The following is a 25,168-nucleotide window of genomic DNA, read 5'->3' as shown; positions in this document are numbered from 1 at the left end:
AGGAGGAGGAGGAGGAGGAGGAGGTGGTGGTGGTAGCGGTGGGGGAGGCGGGCGGGCGGTGGGTGGGGGGGTGGTGGGGGGGCCAGAGCCACAGGATGGCTTCCCCTCTGAGGGACGAGGAGGAGGAGGAGGAGGAGATGGTGGTGTCGGAGGAGGAAGAAGAGGAGGAAGAAGAGGGCGACGAGGAGGAGGAGGAGGTGGAGGCGGCCGACGAGGACTACGAGGAGGACGACGACGAGGGAGTACTCGGGCGCGGGCCGGGCCACGACCGGGGCCGCGACCGCCACAGCCCCCCCGGCTGCCACCTCTTCCCGCCGCCGCCGCCGCCGCCGCTGCCCCCGCCGCCGCCGCCGCCACCCCCACCGCCAGGTAAGCGGCCGCTGACTCCCCCCCCCGCGCCCCCCCTCCCGCCCCAGACCGAGCCGGAGCCGCGGGCGCGCGAGGCCCGGGCGGGGGCGAGGCACCCACCGCGCGGCCGAGCCGAGGCGAATCCGGGGCGCGGGGCGCCGTCTCGGGCCCGTCGCCCCGCGGCGGTCCGGGCGGTCCGGGCGGGCGGCGGCGGCGGCCGCCGGGCCAGGCCTCCTCCCCTCCCCCGCCGCACCCCTCCCCCGTCGCCACCGCCGCCGCCGCCGCCGCCGCCGCCGCCCGGGTTGGAGAGCGCTGGGCGCGAGCTGCATGCGCGGACCGGGCCACTCGGTCGCGGCTTTCGGGGGAGGAGGAGGAGGAGATTTTTTTTTTTAACCCTCGGCGGGGAGGGGGTAGGCAGGAAACGGCCGAGGCGAAGCCAGGGCCCCCTCCCTGGCCGCGCGAGGGACCGCGGAGACCCTGGCGGCCGGACGGCGGCGTGGGGGAGGGGCGCGTGGGGGAGGGGCGGCCGAGCGGGCGCCCCTGGGGCTTCGGCCCCGGTGGGGTTGGACCGAGGCGAAGTGGGGTTTGCCTGCGAGGAGCGGACCGCGGCCCTCACCCCCCCGTCAGGAGTTGGGAAGGCCGGGGGGAGCGGGTGACCATCGGACCCCCCCGCACCTGCGGGGACTTCGGTGCCCGCCAACTCTGGAGCGTGCGGTGGCACGTGGGGGAGGGGTCGGGTGAATGTTTGCGGGCGGCTGACGACTAGGGGCAGGTGGTGGCCACACTCCACGCGGACCACTTCCTGGAATGAGACTGGTTCCTGCCCCCTCTCTCCGGCTCGTACTACGGAGAGCAGTCATTGAAAATTGGGGACAGAGAGGAGAGTGTCTGGAAGACCAGATGCCCCTAACCCCACCCCCTTTATCTCTCCTCTGCTCTGGGCTCTTTTGTGTCAAATGCGCCCCCCCCACCATGACCCCGTCAGTCTGGGGTGGCCTAGCTGCCCAGCTGTGACTCTCACGTGGCTGCCATTCACTGTCACTCACTCTCCCGCTGAAACCACCCACACCCTGACCACGTTGGGGGGCGTGAACTGCCCACCCAGCTGTTCCGCAGCTTGACCGTCACTCAGCACCCCTCCCCGGGGATGACAAGTCACCCGCACTGTCTGGGCAGTTCCGTCCGCGGTGGAGAGGCCTGACCGCTGCCTCGCGCGGGGGGCCCAGCAGTGGTCCCACTCCGGCCACTCTCCAGAGTGTTCAGCTAGTGTTTTTCAGAATAGACTCTAAGTGAGCATCTTTCGGGTGTCTTGGTGCGGTGCAGCACAAATGCACCAAACTTCAAAACGTCTAACAACATACTCTTTGTACAACTGTCGTATTGATCTGTGTGGCTTCAGTGGCAAATGTTCCTGTCTAGTTGAGACAGCCTTTGAGGGACTGTGGGGTGCTTTCTTGGGCCGGCGGAGGGGGGGGTATGTGTATCTAATGGAAACAAGATAAAATCCACCTCCCCTCCCATCAGGCTGGTCCGAAAACCGGAAAAGTTTTTTAAAAGTTATCCCAGAGAGCCCACTGATTTTGCAGAAGGGAAAAGGAATAAAGAATTGTGGGTAGGGGATTGCCTGGAAGACAGCAGAGGTGCTAAAAAGAGAGGAAGAAAGGATGTCAGGTTAAGTTAGGGCATTAGCAGCTCTCGCCTATGTGTATTCCGAACTTAGAATGCGGTATTTAGGGGGTTTTGATCCCGGATTTGGGTCTGTGAAGGGGAGGGCATGAAAGAATCTGAGTTCGAGATGGGTCTTTGTGTCAATACTCCCTCCCCTTTTCCCTTTGCTTTCTAAGCATCGTCAAATGTTTTTAAAATGGTATATTTGAAATGAAAACCCACCTACTCTCTCTCCCTGGGCAATTTTATCTCCCTTTCAGCCCTCCAAGTCAAACGAGTGACCCAGATACACCCTCTCAGATGACTTTCTGAGGTAAAACTTAAGGAAAATATTTTTAGTCTGCCCATTATTTCTGTCTACCTAAGTGTGGGCAAAATAACCCTCCTCTGAGGCAATATGTTCAGGCTGCACTCCCTCATCCTCCTCTACAAGATGAGTTTATACGTGTTAGAGGTTTCTGTTTTTCATTCTGACGGCTTTGATTCTCACCATTTTGTTTTACATTCTTACCCAAGACCAATTTTATCCCTTCCCCCCTCTCCAGTCTCCGTACATTGTTAAACGTTTAAAATAATAGCACTCGTGCTGATGGGGGAAGGGAGCAGGAAGCCAAAAACTCATTTCTTCTCCCTCCCCCTTCTGGCAAGTCTAGAGAAATAATATAACATAATATATAGATGTGATTCCTTGGGGGTGGGGGTGGGGAATGGTTGTGGGTGGTGCGGAAAATTCTGGTAGTTTCTTTGCAAAAGGTCTGAAAATACAAACCCACCCCCTGCATGCAATACGCATGTGCAGCAGACCTATTATGGTGGTTCGTTGTGGGGGAGGGAGGGGAATTTGAGAAAAAATAAATATATGTGTGAGAGATTGATGGTGAGATTAGAAGAAGAGAGGGGCGGGCGGGAGGCGAGGCTCGCTGCGAGGCTCCTCCTGCGTCCTCTGGCTCGCCAGGCTCCGCCCACCCTCCTCGCCGCCCTCCTCCCTCGCCGTCTTCCCGAGATCTGAGCCGGGATGTGGGAGAGTCTGGGCTCCAGGCCAGCATTGAGTGGCTGGTGAGACAGAGGTTGGGACTTAGATTTGCTTTCTTGCCCTCCCTTTCCTTTCCTCGCCGTCTACTTTGCCTCTCCGCACCACGGCCGTCTTCCCAAGTTCGGCAACCTCCCGCTGGGGTGGGGAGTGGAGTTAACTGGCTGCGAGGTCCCAGGGCTTGTGTCCCACCCCCCAGCTGGTGGAGACCGAGGCCATTTCCCTGATCCTTAGCCAGTTGGCCTGCCCTTGCCTCTGCCCCGGCGGCCTCCGTTTCCATGTTCATATTAGCCGCGGTCCCTGGGGTGAGGGAGCGCGGGCTGCTGGGGCATGGCGTCTTACTGACTTCCTATCAGGGTCCCCACTCTGTTTCCACACCTGGGGCTGCCACAATCCCCCAGTCCTAGAGTGTCTTCCTGCACAAGAGGGCACAGGATGCTGGAGCTGTGAGAAGTAGCAATGAAGGAAGGGGGTGCCCAGATTCTGAGGCAGTGGAAACCAAGGCCTCGAGTGTTAATTGTGGCTAATTTTCCCTTGGCTGTTGTGGGAAGAAGGATTGTGTATCCTAGAGCAAGGGGCTGGGCCAGGCCCAGACTTTTCCCCTCCTGCACAGCTGCCTCTGCCTGAGCAAGACAGGTCTGGCGGGTTAATCTAGTGCTTGCTGGGGGAGGGAGGCCAAACAGGGCCTCATGTCTGTGTGGCGTTGGTGTCTTCCTCCTCGCGGAGTTACTTTCTGTCCCCTAAGCCTCCACAGTCCGACAGGGGTCATGGAGAATGGGGAGAGGGGACATCTGGGAAGAACCAGCCCCGTTCTCTCTGACAGAGACATCTGGAGAGAAAGCCAGGGACCTAGCCCTGCTGAAAGCAGGTACAGGCTGTCCTCTGGGTTTGTGCTCATGAGTATGTGGTGCTTGTGCATTTGAGAATGCATATGCGGGTTGTGTCTGTGCCCGTGTCTTTGTGTGGGTCTCCCATACTGCTTATATATGAATGGGTTAGGATGTCTGGGACTAAATTTGGAGACAAGGGGTGAGACCAGGGGACAAAGGGGCAGGGTCCGTGAGTTCTCAAAGGGAACAGGGAGGAGTATATAGATTTGAAGGCACATTTCCAGTCTCCTTGGGAGGAGGAGGAATGTTTAGGTAATTGTGGAGACCTTCTTGGATGGGGTTCGGGTGTGACAAAGGAGCTAGACACTGTGATCCTGTGGGCAAGAAGTGAATATGCCTGACTGAGGATTTCTTTTCCTCCAGGGCTGTGCTGGGGTGACAGGAGGCTTGGTGATTATCTGAGGAAATATAAATAGAGGCCTCCCTCCTCACAAAAAGGATGTCAGGGCCCCAGGGTGTTAGTGTGAGAACCCAGGTGTCCACCTTTGGCTCTGCCGTCTCAGCATCTGGCTTAGGGAGCTGCCAGCTTGTGTCTCCCCACTCCAAGTGCTGGGGTCAGGCCAGGCCAGCAGCTGGGCATGGCTTCCCCAGTTCCTGGGCAGGATGCCAGCTGGCTAAGTGAGGGGGAAGGCAGGAGGAGCCCTGGCGGCGACTAAAAGGACCTGCCACAGTCAGAGCCCATGGCCTAGAGCCTGGTCCCTTGTTAGTAGGAGGGGAGAGACGGGAGTGGTTTGGCCGCTCTTCCCTTCTGACCCCTGACCTCCCATTCAGAACCCGAGCATCCCAGAGTACTCGAAACACTCTCTGTTTGCATCCAGCGGAGGGAGGCAAGGTTTGGAAGAGTTAATGCTGGAGTTCCTAGAGAGCAGCGGGAACTGAGGAGGTGAGGAAGGGAAGGGGCTGCAGAGACTGGGAACCTAGAGGCTTAGGTTTTCTGGTGCTCTCTGCCCCAAAGATAAGGATGACATTCGGCTGCTGCCTTCAGCACTGGGTGTGAAGAAGAGAAAAAGAGGACCCAAGAAGCAGAAGGAGAACAAGCCAGGAAAAGCCCGAAAACGCAAGAAGCTTGTAAGTGTTCAGGACTCCTATCTCTACAGCTAGGCTTGGAGACACAGCCCTAGAGACCTACGTTTTCTCTGGTCTTGATTACTGTGGGGATCCTGAAGTCAGGGAGGCCTGATCCCCTCTACCTGACCCCACCCCCGCTTGCTAGCCTGTATCTCCCAGGTCTGGGACCCTAACCTCACTCACCACGGCCTAGTGAAGAGCCCAGTTGTCAACTTGACTTGCCCTGCAGCACAGAGAAGCGGTTGAAAGCACAGGCTCTGGAGGTAGACTGCATGAATTTAGAGCCTAGCAGTCTTCTGTCTTCTTGGACAATTTATTTAGGTCTCTGTGCCTCAGTTTCCTCATCTACAAAAAAGTGGATAAAGATAGATGTTACTATCATAGGATTGTTGTGAAGATCAAAAGAGACGATAAATGTTATGTGCTGAGAACAGTTTCTGGCACAAGGAAGGGCTGAAGAAATAGTGTTTTTATTTCTTTCCCTTAGGACAGCGAGGAGGAATTTGGCTCTGAGCGAGATGAGTACCGGGAGAAGTCAGAGAGTGGAGGCAGTGAATATGGAACTGGACCAGGTCGGAAACGGAGACGGAAGCACAGAGAAAAAAAGGAGAAGAAGACGAAGCGGCGGAAAAAAGGGGAGGGAGATGGGGGGCAAAAGGTGAGTAGAATTAGGGAGTGAGGGGAGAAATCAGTATTAATGACAGGCATGAGGAGTGGAGGAGGGAGAGCCCTGGGCGAGCAGGGTGCTAAGTGGAGAGGCTGTGGTTTGTGAGGAGTGGGATTGGGCTGGGAATGGAGCAGGAAGCAGAAAGCCCAGGGAACCTGGTGGGTGGGTAGAGAGGCGTGTGGGAGGCCCAGGACTGGACCCCTGCGTGACTGAAGCCTGGTCTCGCCCAGCAGGTGGAACAGAAGTCATCGGCAACTCTGCTTCTGACTTGGGGCCTGGAGGACGTGGAACATGTGTTCTCTGAGGAGGATTACCACACACTCACCAACTACAAAGCCTTTAGCCAGTTCATGAGGTGCGGTAGGGCTGAGGAGCCCTCTCGAGCAGACGCTTTTAATTTGGGGGAGGCCCTGGACCCTTCTGGAATCTGATGAAAGCTAAGAAACTGCTCTCCAGAGAAATTCACAGCACATACGCATAAAATTCCCCATGTCATCTTAGGGAATTCCTGCACTCCTAGGATCCAAGGACTCCAGTCAGGAACCCTTCACTGGGGGGTCACAGTACCACTGCTAGGTTAGAAACCTCTGTGGTGACAGACTATCAGGAGGACAGGTGGCCCTCCTTGGTCTAACAGTTCCAGTTTCCCCTGCCTGACTTCTCTCTAGACTGGAGCGGGGAGGTGGTATCCGTGTTCCCCAGTTTCCTTTGCTCAGTTATCAAGTCCTCTGTCCCTTCGTTAGACACCAGTAATCACGGAGGATGCATTGCTGACAGTGGGACCTGAGCTTCAGTGGCTCCCGCAGTAGGGTACAGAACAGTAGAGATGCCTTTTGGGGAGCAGGCACTTTAGCAGAGCCGTTCAACGCTCTGGAGGCAGCCTGCTGAGGTTCAGGTCCCAGTGTCATGTTGGGCAGCTCACTTCTTTGATCTCCAGTTTCCGCATCTGTAAAATAGGCACATAGTACGTACCTCATGGGGTCTTGTGGGGATTTGATGGGATGATGGATGGAAAGCTCAGCACACTCAGTGCCTGGCCCCTAGTGGCGTTCAGTCCCTGGTAGCTATCCTTAGTCCCGTTGTCTCACTGCTTCACTACTAAAGACAGTGCTTCTGTCAGCACCGGGGTCACCCACGTCCTCACAAGAGCTTAACACCTCACCGCAGAGCAGAACCAGTGTGGCCCATCAGACTCCACCTGATGGGACCCTTCATCAGGGCCCGTGGAACTCTTTAGAAAAGCACAGAGAATCGTAGCAACTCCTAGTAGTATTGCGAGGAGGAAATAAGGTATTGTGTGTGTGGAAGTGTTTTAGGAACTGTAAAGTAGTTGTCCAAAGCAGAGCTTTTTTATTAATCTCATATCTTTTTATCCTTTTTAATCTGCATTTAAATTTTATTTTGCCTTTTTTTTCTTCTTCATACTTTTTTCTTGTTTTTTTAGACTTTTTTTTCCCTTCTTAAACTTTTTATTTCTTTATTTCAAAATTGATGTTATTCTTCATAGGATGTACTTTCACCACCTAGGAATGCTAGCTGGTACACAGACTTAATTGCTGAGGGGAAATGACAGTATTCCCAGACCATCTGTGAAGGGTCCGAGTGCCTTGCTTCTATATTTTCAGGCCCCTGATTGCTAAGAAGAATCCTAAGATCCCAATGTCTAAGATGATGACCATCCTTGGGGCCAAGTGGAGAGAGTTCAGCGCCAACAACCCCTTCAAGGGGTCGGCAGCTGCTGTGGCGGCAGCGGCGGCAGCGGCGGCCGCAGCTGTAGCTGAGCAGGTGTCAGCAGCTGTCTCATCGGCCACCCCCATAGCACCTTCCGGACCCCCCGCCCTTCCACCACCCCCTGCTGCTGATATCCAGCCCCCACCCATCCGAAGAGCCAAAACCAAAGAGGGCAAAGGTAAGAAACCCTCTAGTTGGAACAACTGTCACCTCACCCTCTAAATTGCATGTTCTCAAATTATAGTCCAGAGCTCTTGTCTTCTGAGCCCTGATTGTTGTAGAAGAAATGCTGTCCAGGAACGGGTCTCAGTGAGACCCACAGAGAGGTCCAGAAACCCCGCGGCCTCCATTGTTCCTGGCTTTCATGACCTCGGCTTTTTCTCTGTCACCCCACTCCTCACTCAGGTCCAGGCCACAAGAGGCGGAGTAAGAGTCCCCGAGTGCCTGATGGACGCAAGAAGCTTCGGGGAAAGAAGATGGCCCCACTCAAAATCAAACTAGGGCTGTTGGGCGGCAAGAGGAAGAAGGGAGGCTCGGTGGGTGGCCCCTCCCGTCCACTGTACTTCTGGGGTGTGGTCAGGGGCTGGGGGTCCAGACACAAGGGTCCATGAGGGCAGCAGGAGCGGGAGCCCAAGGCCTGGGGAGGGGAGTGGAATCCATTTGGCGTCTCTGACAGCCACGGGGGCTATGGGCAGTATGTTTTCCAGAGTGACGAGGGCCCTGAACCAGAGGCTGAGGAGTCAGACCTGGACAGTGGCAGTGTCCACAGTGCCTCAGGCCGCCCTGATGGCCCTGTCCGCACCAAGAAACTGAAGAGAGGCCGGCCAGGAAGGAAGAAGAAGAAGGGTAAGCTGTGTCAGCTGTGTGCAGTCCTGTCACTCAGCCTTCCTTTCATTCCTTCGTTGTCTTTCTTATTTGTAGTGTTGACCTCTTTACTGAACGCTTTTCTCTTTCTCTCCCCTCCCGCATTCCGCTCTCCTTCTCTCTCTCTGTTCCCTTTGCCTCCACTGGGGTGTATGACAGTCCTGGGCTGTCCTGCAGTGACCGGGGAGGAGGAGGTTGATGGCTACGAGACGGATCACCAGGATTACTGTGAGGTGTGCCAGCAGGGTGGGGAAATTATTCTGTGTGACACCTGCCCTCGTGCCTACCACCTCGTCTGCCTCGATCCTGAGCTTGACCGGGCTCCTGAGGGCAAATGGAGCTGCCCCCACTGTGTGAGTACTGGTGCCACCTCTTACGGCCCTCAGGGACCCACCCACCTCTTTCCTCCTTGCTTCCTCTTGTCCTCTCCCTACCTCCAGATGCCTGGGCTTCTCAGTAACAGATGTTGAAGTGTCCAAGATCCTAGTTTGATCCTCTCCCCCATTCCTTTGCCCCCAAAATTAGCATTTTGGGGACCTGAGAAGTCCTGTTCCTTTGTTCCCAGCAGTCTTCTCTGCACTTCTAGGATCTAGCTGTCCTGGTTTGCCTCTGTCTTCCAGCCTCACTCCTTATCCTCTTTCTTGTGTCTGTGTCTGTCCTTGGCCTCCCAGGAGAAGGAGGGGGTACAGTGGGAGGCCAAGGAGGAGGAGGAAGACTATGAAGAGGAGGGGGAAGAGGAGGGGGAGAAGGAGGAAGAGGACGACCACATGGAGTACTGCCGTGTGTGCAAGGATGGCGGGGAGCTCCTGTGCTGTGACGCCTGCATCTCCTCCTACCACATTCACTGCCTGAACCCCCCGCTGCCTGACATCCCCAACGGCGAGTGGCTGTGTCCCCGATGCACAGTGAGTGGGCCCATCTCTCAGGCTTTATTGTCAGCCCTGACTCCTCCTCCATCTCCGGGGCCCAAAGGTTGGGCTCTTTCTTTCTCTACTCTCCCCCACACCTAGCCTTTGATTCCCGTGTGAGACCCCCATCCTCCTACTCTAATGATGGGCTCTTTCTGCCTCTTTCTTTCCTCTTCGTGTGCGTCATCCCGAAGTGTCCCGTGCTGAAAGGCCGTGTGCAGAAGATCCTACACTGGCGGTGGGGGGAGCCCCCTGTGGCAGTGCCGGCCCCCCAACAGGCAGACGGGAACCCAGATGCCCCGCCCGCACGTCCTCTTCAAGGCAGATCGGAGAGAGAGTTCTTTGTCAAGTGGGTAGGACTGTCCTACTGGCACTGCTCCTGGGCCAAGGAGCTTCAGGTACAAGGGCCTCTCCTTCCCCGCCTCCTGGGGCCCCATTCACTGCCATTCTCTCTCTTGGCCCGCTGTTCTCTCATCTTCCATCCCCTCTGCTTTCCCTCACATTAGGCCTCTGGCCGCCCACACCCTACCAACTCCCTTAGTTTCCACACTTGGTTCTCTTGGACTCCAGTTCTCTTTCCCTCAGTCTCCATTAGATTCCTTCCCTTAGGTATAACATAGGCTTTCCTTAGCCTGCCTCAACTCCATCTCTTTCCTTATCCGTCTTAACCATGTTTTACTGATAGCCCCAATCTTAACAACCCTATTCCCTTCCTCCTTTTGCTTATTAATACCTCCCCACCCAGCTCCTGTCTCTGACTCTGTTCTCTGGCGTGTTATTCGTTCTCCTGCTTTGGATTTAACTCACTATGTCCCTCATCCCACCTCTTTCATTGCTTGCTTTCCCATGCCATTCCCCCTGCCGGCCTCTGCCCTGTCTCCTTTTGTCCTCTCGGGATGTTGGGACTATCTATTCCTTCCTCCTCTGTGCCCCATCAGCTGGAAATTTTCCACTTGGTAATGTACCGAAACTATCAACGGAAGAATGACATGGACGAGCCCCCACCCCTCGACTACGGCTCTGGTGAGGATGATGGGAAGAGTGACAAACGCAAGGTGAAGGACCCGCACTATGCCGAGATGGAGGAGAAGTACTATCGTTTCGGCATCAAGCCAGAGTGGATGACCGTCCACCGGATCATCAACCACAGGTGAGTCCTTGGTCCTTGGTCCGTGCGAAGGCCTACCTGGGTTCTGCCACTATTCTTGCTGCGCTGTGGCTCCATGTTAGTATTTGTTGATTAACCAGATAATTGATCTAACTGGATAATTCCCACTGCAGCCCCAGCCCTTCTGGCTTTGTTTCCTCTATGGAGATGGGAGGAACCAGGAGGAAGGTCCAGCCCAGCACTGACTGCTTTGTCCTTGCTTCTTTTAATTTCTAACAGCTTAAGAAATGACACATGAGTCTGGGGATCTGGTTGTAAAAAAAGCAAAACGGGAAACACATGGTTCATATAGACCAGTGTTTCTGGTACTTCTTTCTTCCCAGTACTTATTACTAACTAATGTTACATTGTCTTTTATTTTTCTATTTCATCACTGCCTCCCCCAATAGAATGTGAGCTGCATGGGAATAGGTCATTTGTCTGCTTAGTTCTGCTCAATCACCCGTGCCTGGGACAGTGCCTGGCATGTAGTAGATGTTTAGTAAATACTGATTAGATGAACGAACGATGTTGAAGCCAGGGATGTTTTGTGATCGTTGATTTTTAGGAAGCCATCCTGAAAAAGTTAGGGTAGAACTTCAGCCATTCCAAACTGCCTTTCAGAGGCCCACCATTGAGAATTAGGTGACAACGCCTGCATGCTTGCTGATAATTGTGTATGACTTTTTCTACTTGTGACACATATTACTTTTCTCCTCCTGCTCCTTCTCCTGGCTTCTCTCCCCACAGTGTGGATAAGAAGGGAAATTACCACTATCTAGTGAAATGGAGGGACTTGCCATATGACCAGTCCACGTGGGAGGAAGATGAAATGAACATCCCTGAATATGAAGACCATAAACAAAGCTACTGGAGACACCGGTGAGGGAGCCAGGTCGTGGGTTAGAGGGAGTCTGAGGACAGAGGCATGAAAGCTAAACCTCCAGTGTTAAATGAGATGCAGTAGGGACAGACCCAATCTAGAATTTAGGGCAGTGGGAGCCTGGGCTGGGCTGTTTGCGGTGGGGTCGGGAAAGAGGTGGTGTGAGGAGCAGAAAGGAGATCTAGCCTGAGTAATGGGGATGAGGATGCTGAGGAGTGGGGAGGGTTGGCTTTAGAGCTGAACTCCATAGGGGTGAGGGTAAAGAACCTGGGAGAAAGGAAATGTGAGAAAATCTTGGTTATGGAAAGTGGGAGCTAGTTCTGGAGTGGGTTCAGAAGGACGGGTGGGTCCAAGGACCAGGTCTCACTCAGACCCGCTGTTTTCCCAGAGAACTAATTATGGGGGAGGACCCCGCCCAGCCCCGCAAGTATAAGAAGAAGAAGAAGGAGCTGCAGGGTGATGGGCCTCCCAGCTCTCCTACTAATGATGTAAGTCCTCCCACTTGGCCTGTCTCCCGTTTCTGGAGCCATGGTGATTGAAGATTTCCTGGGGGCTTCTGACAGAACTTCCCAGAGTTTCAACAACTTCTTTGAACAGTAGCTCTTCCTTCAGTGTTCAGCTTTGCCCCAAGAGTGCTAGGAATTTTGGCACAGGAGTGAGAGCTGCTAGAGACAGCAGCACACAGGGCTCTTCTACCAGTTTCCTTCCCCACAGTGCTTCTGGGTATTGTTTTAAGGAATGAGGGGGAGGCACTGCAGACTGAAACTTTCATAAGCTCAGGCCATAGGAGAGGGACTTGTAATCCCATTTGATATCAGTGCCGGGGAGAGGGGAGGAGGAGGCCAAGACCGGAGGAGCAGCTGATGGCTCCCCTGAGCTTTCTGACTTCTTGATTCTACAGCCGACAGTGAAATACGAGACTCAGCCACGGTTCATCACAGCCACTGGAGGCACGCTGCACATGTATCAGCTGGAGGGGTTGAACTGGCTACGCTTCTCGTGGGCCCAGGGCACTGACACCATTCTGGCTGATGAGATGGGACTGGGCAAGACCATACAAACCATCGTCTTCCTCTACTCACTGTATAAGGAGGTGCTAGACTCTCGGGCCCTGAGGGGGACAGCCGTGCTGAGGCCTAGCCTGGACTGGGGAAGGTGGGAGTGGAGGGTGAGGGCAGAGAACTGGCGGGGAGGGGTGCGGCAGGCAGTGGACTGGGTTGTATGACTGTGAGCCTAGACTAATGGTCCCCCACCCTCGACTCCCAGGGCCACACAAAGGGTCCCTTCCTGGTGAGCGCCCCGCTCTCCACCATCATTAACTGGGAGCGGGAGTTCCAGATGTGGGCACCCAAGTTCTATGTGGTGACGTACACGGGTGACAAGGACAGCCGAGCCATCATTCGTGAGAATGAGTTTTCCTTTGAAGACAACGCCATCAAAGGTGGCAAGAAAGCTTTTAAGATGAAGGTAAGCCCCTCTGTCTCATGTCCTCTAAAGTCCTCAGATCTGTCGTTTCGTTGCCCCAACCAGGACTTCAGCTCCTTTATTCCCCGTTCAGCTTTCTCCCTCCTTTCCTCCACCTTCCCTCACGCCTCTGCACTCCAGTCCTGGAGATGTAGTGGGTACTCCCAGGGGTGTACATGGATCTGTTCATCCTGGACGAGTGGTGGAAGTTTTGGGGCCACATTCAAAAGTCCCTGCATGGAGTCAAAGTTGGAGGACAGGACAACGGGCTCCCTTTGGGAGTCTCAGTTAGGCCTGGGTGTCTGTGTGGAGAATGGGGGTGGAGACCTAGATGCTTGGGTGTGGGGTGGCAGCCAAGTGGACAATGGTTGTGTTGGCAGAGGGAGGCGCAGGTGAAGTTCCATGTTCTCCTGACATCATATGAGCTGATCACCATTGATCAGGCAGCTCTTGGCTCCATCCGCTGGGCCTGTCTCGTGGTGGATGAGGCCCATCGGCTCAAGAACAACCAGTCCAAGGTGAGTGAGATACCCAGGCCTCAGAAACTTGAGGCTGTGGACTCCTACTTGCCCTAGTCCTAAAAAATAAAGTTTCAGGGACTTTCTGCAATCAGGGAGGCAGGAAGCCTGGGAATAAGTCTAGGGAGAAGTCCAGGTTGGAAGAGGGAGAGGACTAGGGATATGAGGGCCTCTGATCCTGAAGGAAATAGGAGCTAGAGGCAGGGAAAGGTGATACTGTGGGCCAGCCACTGGCCACTGATGGGCCCTTTCCTCTGCCTTTCCTTGCCCCATTTTCTAGTTTTTCAGGGTCCTCAATGGCTACAAGATAGATCATAAATTGCTGCTGACAGGGACTCCACTGCAGAATAACCTGGAGGAGCTCTTCCATCTGCTGAACTTCCTCACCCCAGAGAGGTTTAAGTAAGTGGCTCAGCAGGGTGGTCTGCAGAGAGGAGAGGTGGAGGGACTGAGAAGATGAGTGGGAGGAGGATTCATCTGGAGTGAAGAATAGAGCCTGAGGTCAGGGGCAAAGAACCTGACGCCTGTTCATTTCCTTTTCTCCTTCTGGCTACTAGCAATCTGGAAGGCTTCCTGGAGGAGTTTGCCGACATATCCAAAGAAGACCAGATTAAGAAACTTCATGACTTGCTGGGGCCACATATGCTGAGGAGGCTCAAGGCTGATGTCTTTAAGAATATGCCGGCCAAGACAGAGCTCATCGTCCGCGTGGAGCTGAGCCCCATGCAGAAGTGAGATGCAAGGCGGGTTACCTGGCCCAGGGTTGAGGATTTGGTGGCAGCTTTCCAAGAGTTGGTGACCAAATGCAACATCATAATTGCTTCCTTTATTGTGTCTCTTCTATGCCCCTGCCCTGGGCTTTAGGAAATACTACAAGTATATCCTGACCCGAAATTTTGAGGCCTTGAACTCACGAGGAGGTGGGAACCAAGTGTCGTTGCTTAACATCATGATGGATCTTAAGAAGTGCTGCAACCATCCGTATCTCTTTCCTGTGGCTGCTATGGTAGATACGGGAGCTGGGGGCTGTGAAATGCCTGGCTCTTTGGAAACGTGGGCAGTTGAGCACAGGGCTGGAGTTGGGCTGGGAGGCCAGAGACTAGATTTCTGAGAAGAGTAGGAGTTGTAAGGTGTGGAGCCTGGATTTGGGCCTCCAGCTTTCTAGGCATAGTCAGAATACGGGGGCGTGTTCACTGACCCTCTCCTCCTTTCTTCCTGCCTTCTTTTCAGGAGTCCCCCAAACTTCCCAGTGGGGCATACGAGGGTGGGGCACTTATTAAGGCATCTGGGAAGCTCATGCTGTTGCAGAAGATGCTGCGGAAGCTGAAGGAGCAAGGACACAGAGTGCTCATCTTCTCGCAGGTGACCCATCCCTGTAGCTCTTTCTCACCATCAGATAATCGCTTACCTCATTCCTGTGGTTGCCACGGGATGCGAGGTTAGGCAATTACACCCCTAAGGGTTTCTCGTATAGCTAAGTTCATCTTGGTCTCTGATCCCTGTTCTTAATTAAGGCTGTTGGAAGTTGTAGTCCAGTTTCTGTACGCCAAAAGGGGCGAAGGGGAAGGGTGAGCCATCTGCCTCCTAAAGGTCGTCTCTGGGACTGGTACTGTTTCTTAACCTTATTGGGGAAGGGAGGAGAGCACAGACCTTTTGGAAATCTGATGAAAGCTGTGGGTCTCTTCTCCAGAAAACTGCACACACAACTAGACAATTTTGTACAGATTTTCAGGGGATTCATAGATTTCCCTGAAACTTTGTCATGGGTGTCAGAGGAGAACCTCTGCCTTAGGAGAAATGGTCTTAAATCAAGAGAGAGAGAATGACAAGAATGTCCCAGGAGGAGCTCTGGGGGGTATATGACAGGGCAGGGGTACAAGTGTAAGGACTGGGGTTGAGAGAGAATAAAGAGGTAGTCAGAACAGACAGGGCGCATCCCACTGCCTCGTCGTTCTAGACTCCTGCCTTTTCTCTTGCTCTAGATGACCAAAATGTTAGACTTGCTAGAGGACTTCTTAGACTACGAAGGCTACAAGTATGAGCGCATTGACGGCGGCATCACTGGTGCCCTGAGGCAGGAGGCCATCGATCGCTTCAATGGTGAGGGGGGCCTTGGTCCCTGCTGGGTGTGGGAGGCCCGAGAAACCTGTGCCTAGGTCCCTGGGATGGGAGGGTGCTGACCTGGGAGGATATTAGCCACCTGGGCTTTTGAGTTGAGGGCATCGTTGTTTGTAGTCAGGGAACAACTAGGAGCAGGTGGACAGACCTTCTGGGTACAAGAAAGGCCTGATTTCCTAATTCTTGCCTCCTAGCTCCTGGGGCCCAACAATTCTGCTTCCTCCTGTCCACCCGGGCTGGAGGGCTGGGCATCAATCTGGCCACTGCCGACACTGTCATCATCTTTGATTCAGACTGGAACCCCCATAATGATATCCAGGTGAGAGCATGCCTCCTGGAGCCCCTCCGAGCAAGGAGATGTGTCTGTCTGTTCTGGGGTCAGAAATAAACCTCTTGGTGGGTAGAAGACCCTTCCTTGTCAGCCTCTTTTCCAGAGCATGTAGGGGTGTCTCCCCTGCCACTCCCCTGGCCCATCCCCGCTTTCCGGCCCCTGCAGGCCTTCAGCCGTGCTCATCGGATCGGCCAGGCCAACAAAGTGATGATTTACCGGTTTGTGACTCGCGCATCAGTGGAAGAGCGAATCACACAGGTGGCCAAGAGAAAGATGATGCTGACGCATCTGGTGGTGCGGCCTGGGCTGGGCTCCAAGGCGGGCTCCATGTCCAAGCAGGAGCTGGATGACATCCTCAAATTTGGCACCGAGGAGCTATTTAAGGATGAAAATGAGGGTGAGAGCCTTTTCTGCAGCTCCCTGTAAGCAGGTCTTTGCTGTCTATGAGCACTTCTCTTCTGAAACCCCCTGAAGAAAATCTCTTCTCTGCATCCTTGGAGGAAGGTTGGCTTCTTTCCTTACCTGTAAGGTTGAAAACAACAGCAAATCTCTGTGTAGACGTCCAGGGAAAGGGCCTTCTCCTCCAGAGCTCCCGTGAAAAGGAAGCAGAGGGGAAGGCTTTCCTCTGATCTCTCTAAAGTTCTGCCTGAGGTTCTGGTTAGAGCTCAGAGTCCCCTCTCATTCCCCAACTCCACCAGGGGAGAACAAGGAGGAGGACAGCAGTGTGATTCACTATGACAACGAGGCCATCGCTCGGCTCCTGGACCGGAACCAGGATGCAACTGAGGACACTGACGTGCAGAACATGAATGAGTATCTCAGCTCCTTCAAGGTGGCCCAGTACGTGGTGAGGGAAGAAGACAAGGTGAGAGGCTTGGGGCCAGACACTGTGCATCCCGGGCCACCTCTGAGGGGTCGTGTCCGACGTCCTTGACCAGACCTTGAAGTTGGAGGATCCCCCTTCGCTCTTGGTTTTTGTCTGATCTCTTACCCCAGTGCCCATCAGAGAGCGGTAGTGGACCTCAAACGACTTCTTGGTCTAAAGGATGAGACTGGACTTTGGAGAAAACTTAGGCAGAGAAAGCGGTGATAAACTCGGGAGGGAAGCTTCTGAGTCAGAGTGGGAGGGACACAGAGGGCACTAGAGGAGAGGTTTGGAAAAAAGGGAAATCACGAGGAGGAGAAGCATATTGCAGGTAAGAGGTAAGGAAAACTCACACAGAGGACTTACACACAGTGACGAGGTCTAGGGCTGGGTGGAGGCAGGCGAGTAGGGATTTTGTCATGGTGGCAGGATTGGAAGGTGAGGCCTTCAGCGTTCGTCCTGCTGCCCCTCAGATTGAGGAAATTGAACGCGAGATCATCAAGCAGGAGGAGAACGTGGATCCCGACTACTGGGAGAAGCTGCTGAGACACCACTACGAGCAGCAGCAGGAAGACCTGGCCCGCAACCTCGGCAAAGGCAAGAGGGTCCGCAAGCAGGTTAACTACAACGATGCTGCTCAGGAGGACCAAGGTGAGGACCGCCCCTGACGGAGGGACCGAGAAGGGGAGAGTGCGCTTAGGAGTCAGGGCCTTCCCTGCCAAGTGGAAAGAGATTAGGAAGGGACACTGGGAGCTACCCGGAGGCCAGGTGGATTTGCAGGTGGTCTCAGCTATCTAGCAGTTGCAGAGGGCTCAGATGGACACCCAGGGGTCCCTGTTTAGAGTGGGTTATGCAGGAGTCAGGAGGTAGGTGGGTGAGTGGACATGGTGTGTGGTCCTGAGTCAGACGGCAGGCAGTCATCCGGCATCCCTAGGAGGGCCGAGGCCAGAGCGAAGGTGCAGAAGTCTCCGAGGGGAGGCGTCCAGACAGAAGGGCCCCAGCCTGGGCTTATCCAGGGAGCCATCACTGACCACTGAGCCCTTCCCCTCGCAGATAACCAGTCAGAGTACTCAGTGGGATCAGAGGAGGAGGATGAAGACTTTGATGAGCGTCCTGAAGGTGGCATCTGTTTTCTTGTTTTTCTACCGCACCTCTTCCCATTTCACTTCCCATTGTCTATTAAGCCCACTATTTTTATACAAAATGCTCATTTGTAGAAAAAGTAAAGATTGCAGGTAAGCAAAAAGGAAGAAATATCTATAATCTCGCCACTGTTAAAATTGGGAGTATATAACCGTGCAGGCTTAGGTACCTAGATGAAAGATCGAGAAAGGTAACATCCTCTTACGTTCCCACCAGTAATCTTGCTTGCATCGTATGGGTGCTACTGATTTTTTAGTATGACTCGATTCTTTTGGACCTATTGGGTTAGTAGTTCTGAATGCGCTGGGAAGAAAATTAGAAGCGCCTCAGAGCTGACACAGGCCTTTCCTGTGTTCTGTATCTTGTGAGAATGGAGGGCTAGGAAAGAGTGAGGGCGGGGAAGGAGGTGGCAGCTCCACTAACCGGGGTCACCATCTCCCCACCCAGGGCGTCGACAGTCCAAGAGGCAGCTCCGGAACGAAAAGGATAAGCCACTGCCTCCACTGCTGGCTCGAGTTGGGGGCAACATTGAGGTGAGCTGGCCTAGGCCCCTCTAGGGAATTGAAGCTGAGTCACTGAGGGTAGCACAGACCAAGAAATGAGATCCTGGACATTCACTGCCCACTCCCTCCTTGCCCCCGTCATCAGGTGTTGGGATTCAACACCCGTCAGCGGAAGGCCTTCCTCAATGCTGTGATGCGCTGGGGCATGCCACCACAGGACGCCTTCACCACCCAGTGGCTGGTGCGGGACCTCAGGGGCAAGACTGAAAAAGAGTTCAAGTGAGTGGGGGTGATACAGGGCTCAGCTGGATGGAAGGGTGAAAACTTTGGGTGTTACTGCCTTCCTCTTGGCCACCATATGATGTGACCTTACTCAACTGATCACCGTACTCCCTGCCAGACAGTCTTTCCTGGCTCAGTTTCCTGGGGGGTGGGCTCAGCCCACCCCACCTCCCCTCAGATGAGCCTAGAGCAGGGAGGCCAGGCTTCCTCCCCAATGGGAGAGGCAGTTGAGACAGGAGCCTCGCCTGGGCTGTCCTTGCCTCACATTTATTTGACCATGATAACCTGGCAGGGGGGCTGGTGGGAAGGATGAAGAGCTGACTGATGGGGCCTAGGAATGAAGTAACCAAGACCAAGGGGACTGTGGAAATGCAAGGGGAGGGGCAGATGGGGGAGTTAGGATTTGGAGGACAGGTGATGGTGAGACTGAGAGGCCCAGGGGAGGACCCCTGGAGGCACCCGGGAGTTTCAGGTTCAGTAATCCCTGTGCCCCCTTTACTGCCCTGCCCCCCCTAAGGCTCTCCTAACACACCTCCCACCCCCGTGCTCCTTAGGGCCTATGTGTCTTTGTTCATGCGCCATCTCTGTGAGCCCGGGGCAGACGGCTCTGAAACCTTTGCTGACGGGGTCCCTCGGGAGGGACTGAGTCGCCAGCAAGTGTTGACCCGCATTGGAGTCATGTCTCTCGTCAAGAAGAAGGTATCCGTCTTCCCCTCAGCCAAAGAGGCTGGCCGCCTAGGCCCTGTGCTCCTCTGCCTCTCGTCCCTGAGTTCCGGACTCATGCTGGTGCGAGAAAGGGAGAAGCGCTGGAGCTTGCTGTGTGTCCGGTCGCCGGAGCTGATCTCTGTCCCTACGACTCCCCCGCACCCTCCAGGTTCAGGAGTTTGAGCACATCAATGGGCGCTGGTCTATGCCGGAGCTGATGCCCGACCCCAGTGCTGACTCCAAGCGTTCCTCCAGAGCCTCCTCTCCTACCAAAACGTCTCCCACCACTCCTGAGGCTTCTGCTGCAAACAGTCCCTGCACCTCAAAACCTGGTAATCAGCTCAGGATGGCAGGAGAGACAGATGGGGCCAGTGTCCGTTAGACGCCGAGGGTCTGGAGTTGGGGTGGGGAGTTTCTGCCTGCCTCACTCCGCCTTACCCCCGCAGCTACTCCAGCTCCCAGTGAGAAAGGAGATGGCGTAAGGACACCTCTGGAGAAGGATGAAGCAGAAAACCAGGAGGAGAAGCCAGAGAAGAATAGCAAAATTGGGGAGAAGATGGAAACAGAGGTGTGTGGCTACCTAGCTTCCTTTGAGGGGAGGGAGTGGCAGAGTCATGGAGGCAGGTGCCTAGGAGCCGCCACTTCATCCTGACTCCATTGTCCTCTTTTAGGCTGATACCCCCAGCCCAGCCCCATCACTTGGGGAGCGGCTGGAGCCAAGGAAGATTCCTCTAGAGGATGAGGTGCCAGGGGTACCTGGAGAGATGGAGCCTGAACCTGGGTACCGTGGGGACAGAGAGAAGTCAGGTGGGTGCATGGTCTTAGGGGTGAAGGGGGGCTTAGAATTTGGGGGTTCCCTCTTCCTGGGATCAAGAGCTGAGGGTGACATCCTTCCTTCCTGTCCCCTACCCCCTCCCACAGCCACGGAGTCGACGCCAGGAGAGAGGGGGGAGGAGAAGCCGATGGATGGACAGGAACACAGGGAGAGGCCGGAGGGGGAGACGGGGGATTTGGGCAAGAGAGGTAATGGGTGGAAGGACCGGACACCTGGGTCCCTGAGGGAATCAGGGGAGGGGAGGTGGAGTCTTGGGAACCAAATGCCTGGGTCCTGGGTGGGTAGCTGTTCCAGGGGCCAGTACACTACAGAGAGTAGTCTTGGGACCTGGGAGGAGACTCTCCTGAGGTGTGAGCTCTGCCCCGTCTGCCGTAGCAGAAGATGTAAAAGGGGACCGGGAGCTTCGACCTGGGCCTCCTCGAGACGAGCCGCGGTCCAACGGGCGACGTGAGGAGAAGGCAGAGAAGCCGCGGTTCATGTTCAATATTGCAGACGGTGGCTTCACAGGTGGGGGGGTCCTCACTGCCCTCTGCTCCTCACTGGGGTTAGCTCATCCTCATGGGGTTTCTCTTTGGGCCTGAGGCCTCCTTCCGCCTTTAATTCCAAGTAACTGTCTATGAAATGGTGCATGCTGTCTCTGATCCTTGCCCTTGGTCCTCCTGAAGTGGACTCCTAACTCCAAAGCTGCCTTAATCCCACCTGTACTCTTAATCCCAACTTGAACCTTGTTTGTAACTAGTTTTATTCCTAACCCCTCACCTAACGTTGCCCTGTTCCTCCTAAAAAGCCCTTAGTCCTGTCCCACTGTTCAGTTCCCTCCTCTGTACCAGTCTGCTGGGCTTCACAAACTCCTGATGCCTCATCTGTCTTCTGTCGTCTCTTCAGAGCTCCACACGCTGTGGCAGAATGAGGAACGGGCAGCTGTTTCCTCGGGGAAACTCAATGAGATCTGGCACCGAAGACATGACTATTGGCTTCTGGCTGGGATTGTCCTGTATCCTTGGCTACAAACGCAAGAAAAAAATGTTCTCTCAACCTGGAGAGAGGGGAACTACACTTAGGGAAGGGGGCCTAGTGCCACAATTTGGGGCGACCAAGCCAAAAGGAAGGCGTGTTCACAGCCCAGCCCTGTTAAATTCCTTGATGATCCACTTCCCTTATTGGCAGCCATGGCTACGCACGGTGGCAGGACATCCAGAATGATGCTCAGTTTGCCATTATCAACGAGCCATTTAAAACTGAAGCCAATAAGGGGAACTTTCTGGAGATGAAAAATAAGTTCCTGGCGCGGAGATTCAAGGTGAGGATGAGGGAGGAAAGGAACAGTGTTGAAGAGGGGCTTGGGTGAGAAGTGGGACCAGATCTGGTTGGAATGTAGGCAGGGTTAACACCTTGAGGGTTGAGGCGATGCTTGAGGCAAAGACCAGAGGGTCACCTTGTGTTTGGCACTGTGGTCTGGAGCGGGGCCGCAGTCAGTATTGGTGTGGAGCTGGGGGTCTGGGCCGCTGGTGAGGGCAGTGTGGGTCTCCAGCCCCGAGCTGCGTGCTTGCTGCTGGCAGCTCCCGCACTCACCCCCTCCCCACGCCCTTAGCTCCTGGAGCAGGCGCTGGTGATTGAGGAGCAGCTGCGGCGGGCGGCCTACCTGAACCTATCACAGGAGCCGGCGCACCCCGCCATGGCCCTCCACGCCCGCTTCGCCGAGGCCGAGTGCCTGGCCGAGAGCCACCAGCACCTCTCCAAGGAGTCGTTGGCGGGGAACAAGCCGGCCAACGCCGTGCTGCACAAGGGTAAGGGCCGCGGCGGCCCCGCGCGGGGGAGGGCCCACAACGCTGCGTAAGTCTTCACCCCGCACCCCTCAAAATCTTCCCACCCCTCTGACCCCTTTACCCTCTGAACCACCCCCCTCTGACCCCACCCCGACCCACCTGGTACTGCCTTGGTTTTTAGCCTTTAGGATTCGTGCAGCCAGCCCTCATCCGTGCCTAGTAGCATTCACATCAGTGCCGAAGGGAGGGACCTTCCCCCCAACCCCCCAATCTCCATGAGACTGTGCCACGTCCCCTCCACAGGGCGGAACTTCTTCGCTGACCCACACACCTGCCATATTGCTAATAGCACACTCTCTGGGGCCCTGGCCTGTGTATAGTCCACAAAAGTCCTTACCCCCGGTCCCACAAACCACGTTCCTCACGTCTCATTCACCCCATGAAGCAGAAACCACCTCCGTCCCACCCTCTGACCCTACCCCATGAAACTTCCCTTTGACCTTCAACCCTTCCTCCCAAACCCTCTTACCTTGATAATAATAGATTAAGTTCTAAAGCCCTCTAACCATCTAATCCTGTCTGATGTAGTGACTGATTCCTGGCCCCTTTGACTCCTGTTCTAATTCCTTGAATCTGTAATGCTGACCCTCTAACCTCCCTCCCCCCCTTACATATTAAAACTTTGATTCCTTACGTCTTTGACACCACTTACCACCTCCCACGCCTCCTGACTATTTCCTCCCCATCATCCCCAACCCCTAAACCTCACTCTTTCAGTATGGGATGTTCTGACAACTCCCCGCCCCCATGTCTTCCGATGTCCTCCCTCCCCTATCTCCCTTTTCTCCATATTCCCTTTTCCTTTCTTCTTTCTCTCCATCTGTCCTCTGTGGTGATCTGGTCTCTCTGCCTCTTTACCTGACACTTTTTCTTTGTCCCCGAGTTGCTCTTTTTTTCTACTTCTGTCATTTCCTTGGTCTCTGATTCTTCGACATCTGTGTCCTCCTCTCTCTCCTTCTCTGACTGTATCTGTCCATCTGACTCCTCATCTCTTTTCCTGGCTCCATCTCTCCCTTTCCCTGTCTTTCTCTTGCCCTTCTTTCTCCGTGGCCCGGGCCCCAGTTCTGAACCAGCTGGAGGAGTTGCTGAGCGACATGAAGGCGGACGTGACCCGCCTGCCAGCCACGCTGTCCCGAATACCCCCCATCGCAGCCCGCCTTCAGATGTCCGAGCGCAGCATCCTCAGCCGGCTGGCCAGCAAGGGCACGGAGCCTCACCCCACACCGGTAACCCTTTCCCCCGACTCCAGTTTTCCCTGTTGGTACTCCTCCTGCACACGTATGAACACCTCCTTCAGAGCCCCGTGCAGTGTGGAACAACGACCTGCTCCAGCACGCTCATCAGCCTTGAGTCTCCCTGCCTGTGTGATACCCCTCAGTAGTTCTGGAGTTGGCCCATGATGTCTCCCCGACAGCTTCTTTCCTCTCAGACTGTGGACCCTCTAATGTGGGCTCGCTCTCTCTTCCAGGCCTTCCCCCCGGGTCCGTACGCTACACCTCCGGGGTACGGGGCGGCCTTCAGCGCCGCACCCGTAGGGGCCCTGGCCGCCGCAGGCGCCAATTACAGCCAGATGCCTGCAGGGTCCTTCATCACAGGTCAGCTGGTGACTTCCTGCCTCCTGCTCCTTGCATTCTTCCTTTTCCAAGCTTCATCCCTGCTCAGCTACCCTTTTACCTGTCCAGCCCATCTCATTTCCTTGGAAGTATCCAGTGTTTTATGGAATGGAGTGGTTCTGGACTTTGTTTTTCCCATCCCTTTCTCAGCTTCTCTTCCATTCCCGTCGTCAAAAACCTCATCTAGGGTTTTAGTGGTTCTGTGGCTTGGTACTACCTACCTGAGCCTCCTTCAGCTGTTTACTTCAGAGAAAGAGAATATGAAATTGGAAGGGGGTTCCGGTGAAAGTTGGAACATGTGTTCCATCATGCGTACCGTGGGGAATCTCAGAGAGAGAGACTTTTTCCCATCCCTACCTTAGAAAATTGGATGTGGCATGAGGTGACCTAGAAGTAAGAACGTACTGTCGCCAGGAAGCAGTTGACAATGGGAAGTGAAGGAGGGACTGACCCTTCCTTACCCCCTTCCCAAACAGCCGCCACCAACGGCCCTCCAGTGCTGGTGAAGAAGGAGAAGGAAATGGTGGGGGCATTGGTGTCAGACGGGCTGGATCGGAAGGAGCCCCGAGCCGGGGAGGTGATCTGTATAGACGACTGACCGGATCCCAGGCCTGCCCTTCACCCAGGCCCCGTCCCCGAGGCCGACCCCCAGCTCAGGCTCTGGGGCCTGCTGCCAGTCCTCCGCCTTCCCCACCCCTTGGGCCCCCGCTGGGCTAGGAGCCCCTTTGCCCCTCTCTACAGCTCTCTTCAAGAAGGGCCCTTTGTCCTTCTCCACCCCGTGCACCTTTCCCACCGTGCTTTGAAGACTGTGCTGGTGAGAAGAGGTCTGGGTGGGAGGTGGTCAGCAGGGTCTTCCAAGTACCTGTACCCCCCACTGCCCAGCACACACAGCTTCCCAGTGAGCGGCTGTGGTGGGGGGGGGAAAGAGGTGGAGCCGCCCCAGTTCTTATTCCTGCAGCGTAAGCTCCATCTCTTGCAGAAGTGGGGGGTTAGCCTTGCCCGGCCTTTAGGGACTTTGGTGGGGAAAAGAGCTTTCAAGAGAGGAGGGTGACTTTAGAGAGGGGTGACAGTGAGCCCTGGGAGGGTGGAAGGGAAGAGGAGGGGTGGCTGCATGTTTCCTTCCCCTACCTCCCCCCAAATGGAGGGCGGAGCAGTTAACAAGGGAGGGAGTCCATTGCTGTTCAGCCTCAGAATAAAGGCGCCGTTCACTGGCTCAGTTACCTCCTGCGTACCGGCATCTTGTGTTGGGAATCTTCCCCCCTCCCTAGGGACCAAGGACCACCCCTACAAAGAGAGTAATATTTGGGTGATACTCCCTTAAGCCAAAGAGGAGCTCCCCAATCTGTCCTAGGGACCCAGGTAACCTAGAAAGGGTGGTGGAGAACACAATGGGCCAGATGTGGGGGGAGCCCCCAGTTTTGGGGCTCAGGTTCTTGGAGGACTTATACCCTCCCTCCTGAAGACCTGGATATGAACTAAACTTGAGTGGGTCAGGCAGGGGGCCTAGTCAGGGGACTACCTTGCCTTTGGGACCAGAGCAAAATAGTGGAGGGCAGGCTGGGGAGACATGGGCACATCCTCCTCCCCAGGAGGGGCTGGGGAGAGTGGCAGTTTGCATGGCGAACCCCCCACTTGCTCTTCGCTCCCCTTCACTTTCTTGCTGCTCCTTTCCCGGTCTCTTCACACCCACTCCTGGTCTGTCCCAGTCCCCTCTTCTGTATCAGGTTTATTGGTTGTACATATAAATTATACTTTCCTTTC

General features: G+C 55.0%; 2 protein-coding genes across 12 annotated transcripts in view; one reads left to right on the top strand and one right to left on the bottom strand.

The window, feature by feature from the left end:
* NAA38 (N-alpha-acetyltransferase 38, NatC auxiliary subunit) overlaps positions 1-585 on the bottom strand; it is a 24,074-nt gene extending 23,489 nt beyond the window's left edge. For all 3 annotated transcript variants that reach the window (XM_082678250.1, XM_082678253.1, XM_082678252.1), the window contains exon 1: positions 469-585. The gene's annotated coding sequence lies outside the window, so the exon portion shown is untranslated. The remainder of the gene's footprint in view (positions 1-468) is intronic.
* CHD3 (chromodomain helicase DNA binding protein 3) lies at positions 87-25,168 on the top strand. 9 transcript variants are annotated; one of them, XM_082678244.1, is made up of 40 exons: positions 87-369; positions 4,892-5,004; positions 5,492-5,662; positions 5,905-6,026; positions 7,297-7,580; positions 7,808-7,938; positions 8,098-8,248; positions 8,444-8,619; positions 8,938-9,171; positions 9,369-9,572; positions 10,113-10,324; positions 11,072-11,203; positions 11,593-11,692; positions 12,106-12,297; positions 12,471-12,671; positions 13,049-13,186; positions 13,467-13,588; positions 13,744-13,917; positions 14,051-14,192; positions 14,417-14,548; positions 15,169-15,286; positions 15,499-15,623; positions 15,801-16,032; positions 16,334-16,500; positions 16,974-17,151; positions 17,554-17,619; positions 18,091-18,176; positions 18,292-18,425; positions 18,983-19,127; positions 19,303-19,465; positions 19,580-19,701; positions 19,805-19,940; positions 20,055-20,156; positions 20,344-20,475; positions 20,854-20,962; positions 21,136-21,268; positions 21,560-21,755; positions 22,857-23,020; positions 23,263-23,389; positions 23,884-25,168. In XM_082678244.1, exons 1-40 carry the CDS (start codon positions 96-98, stop codon positions 24,003-24,005), a joined length of 6,162 nt encoding a protein of 2,053 aa, XP_082534370.1. In that variant the 5' UTR covers positions 87-95; the 3' UTR covers positions 24,006-25,168. The 9 variants fall into 9 exon arrangements, with proteins under 9 accessions (XP_082534370.1, XP_082534367.1, XP_082534364.1 ...); XM_082678241.1 differs by having other exon boundaries at positions 21,560-21,801; XM_082678238.1 differs by having other exon boundaries at positions 8,426-8,619; positions 21,560-21,801.

Source organism: Grampus griseus (genome assembly GCF_964374135.1).
Source record: "Grampus griseus genome assembly, chromosome: 20".
NCBI lineage: Eukaryota > Metazoa > Chordata > Mammalia > Artiodactyla > Delphinidae > Grampus > Grampus griseus.
Note: the sequence above shows the minus strand (reverse complement) of the source record. Positions and strands in the feature narration are given on the sequence as shown.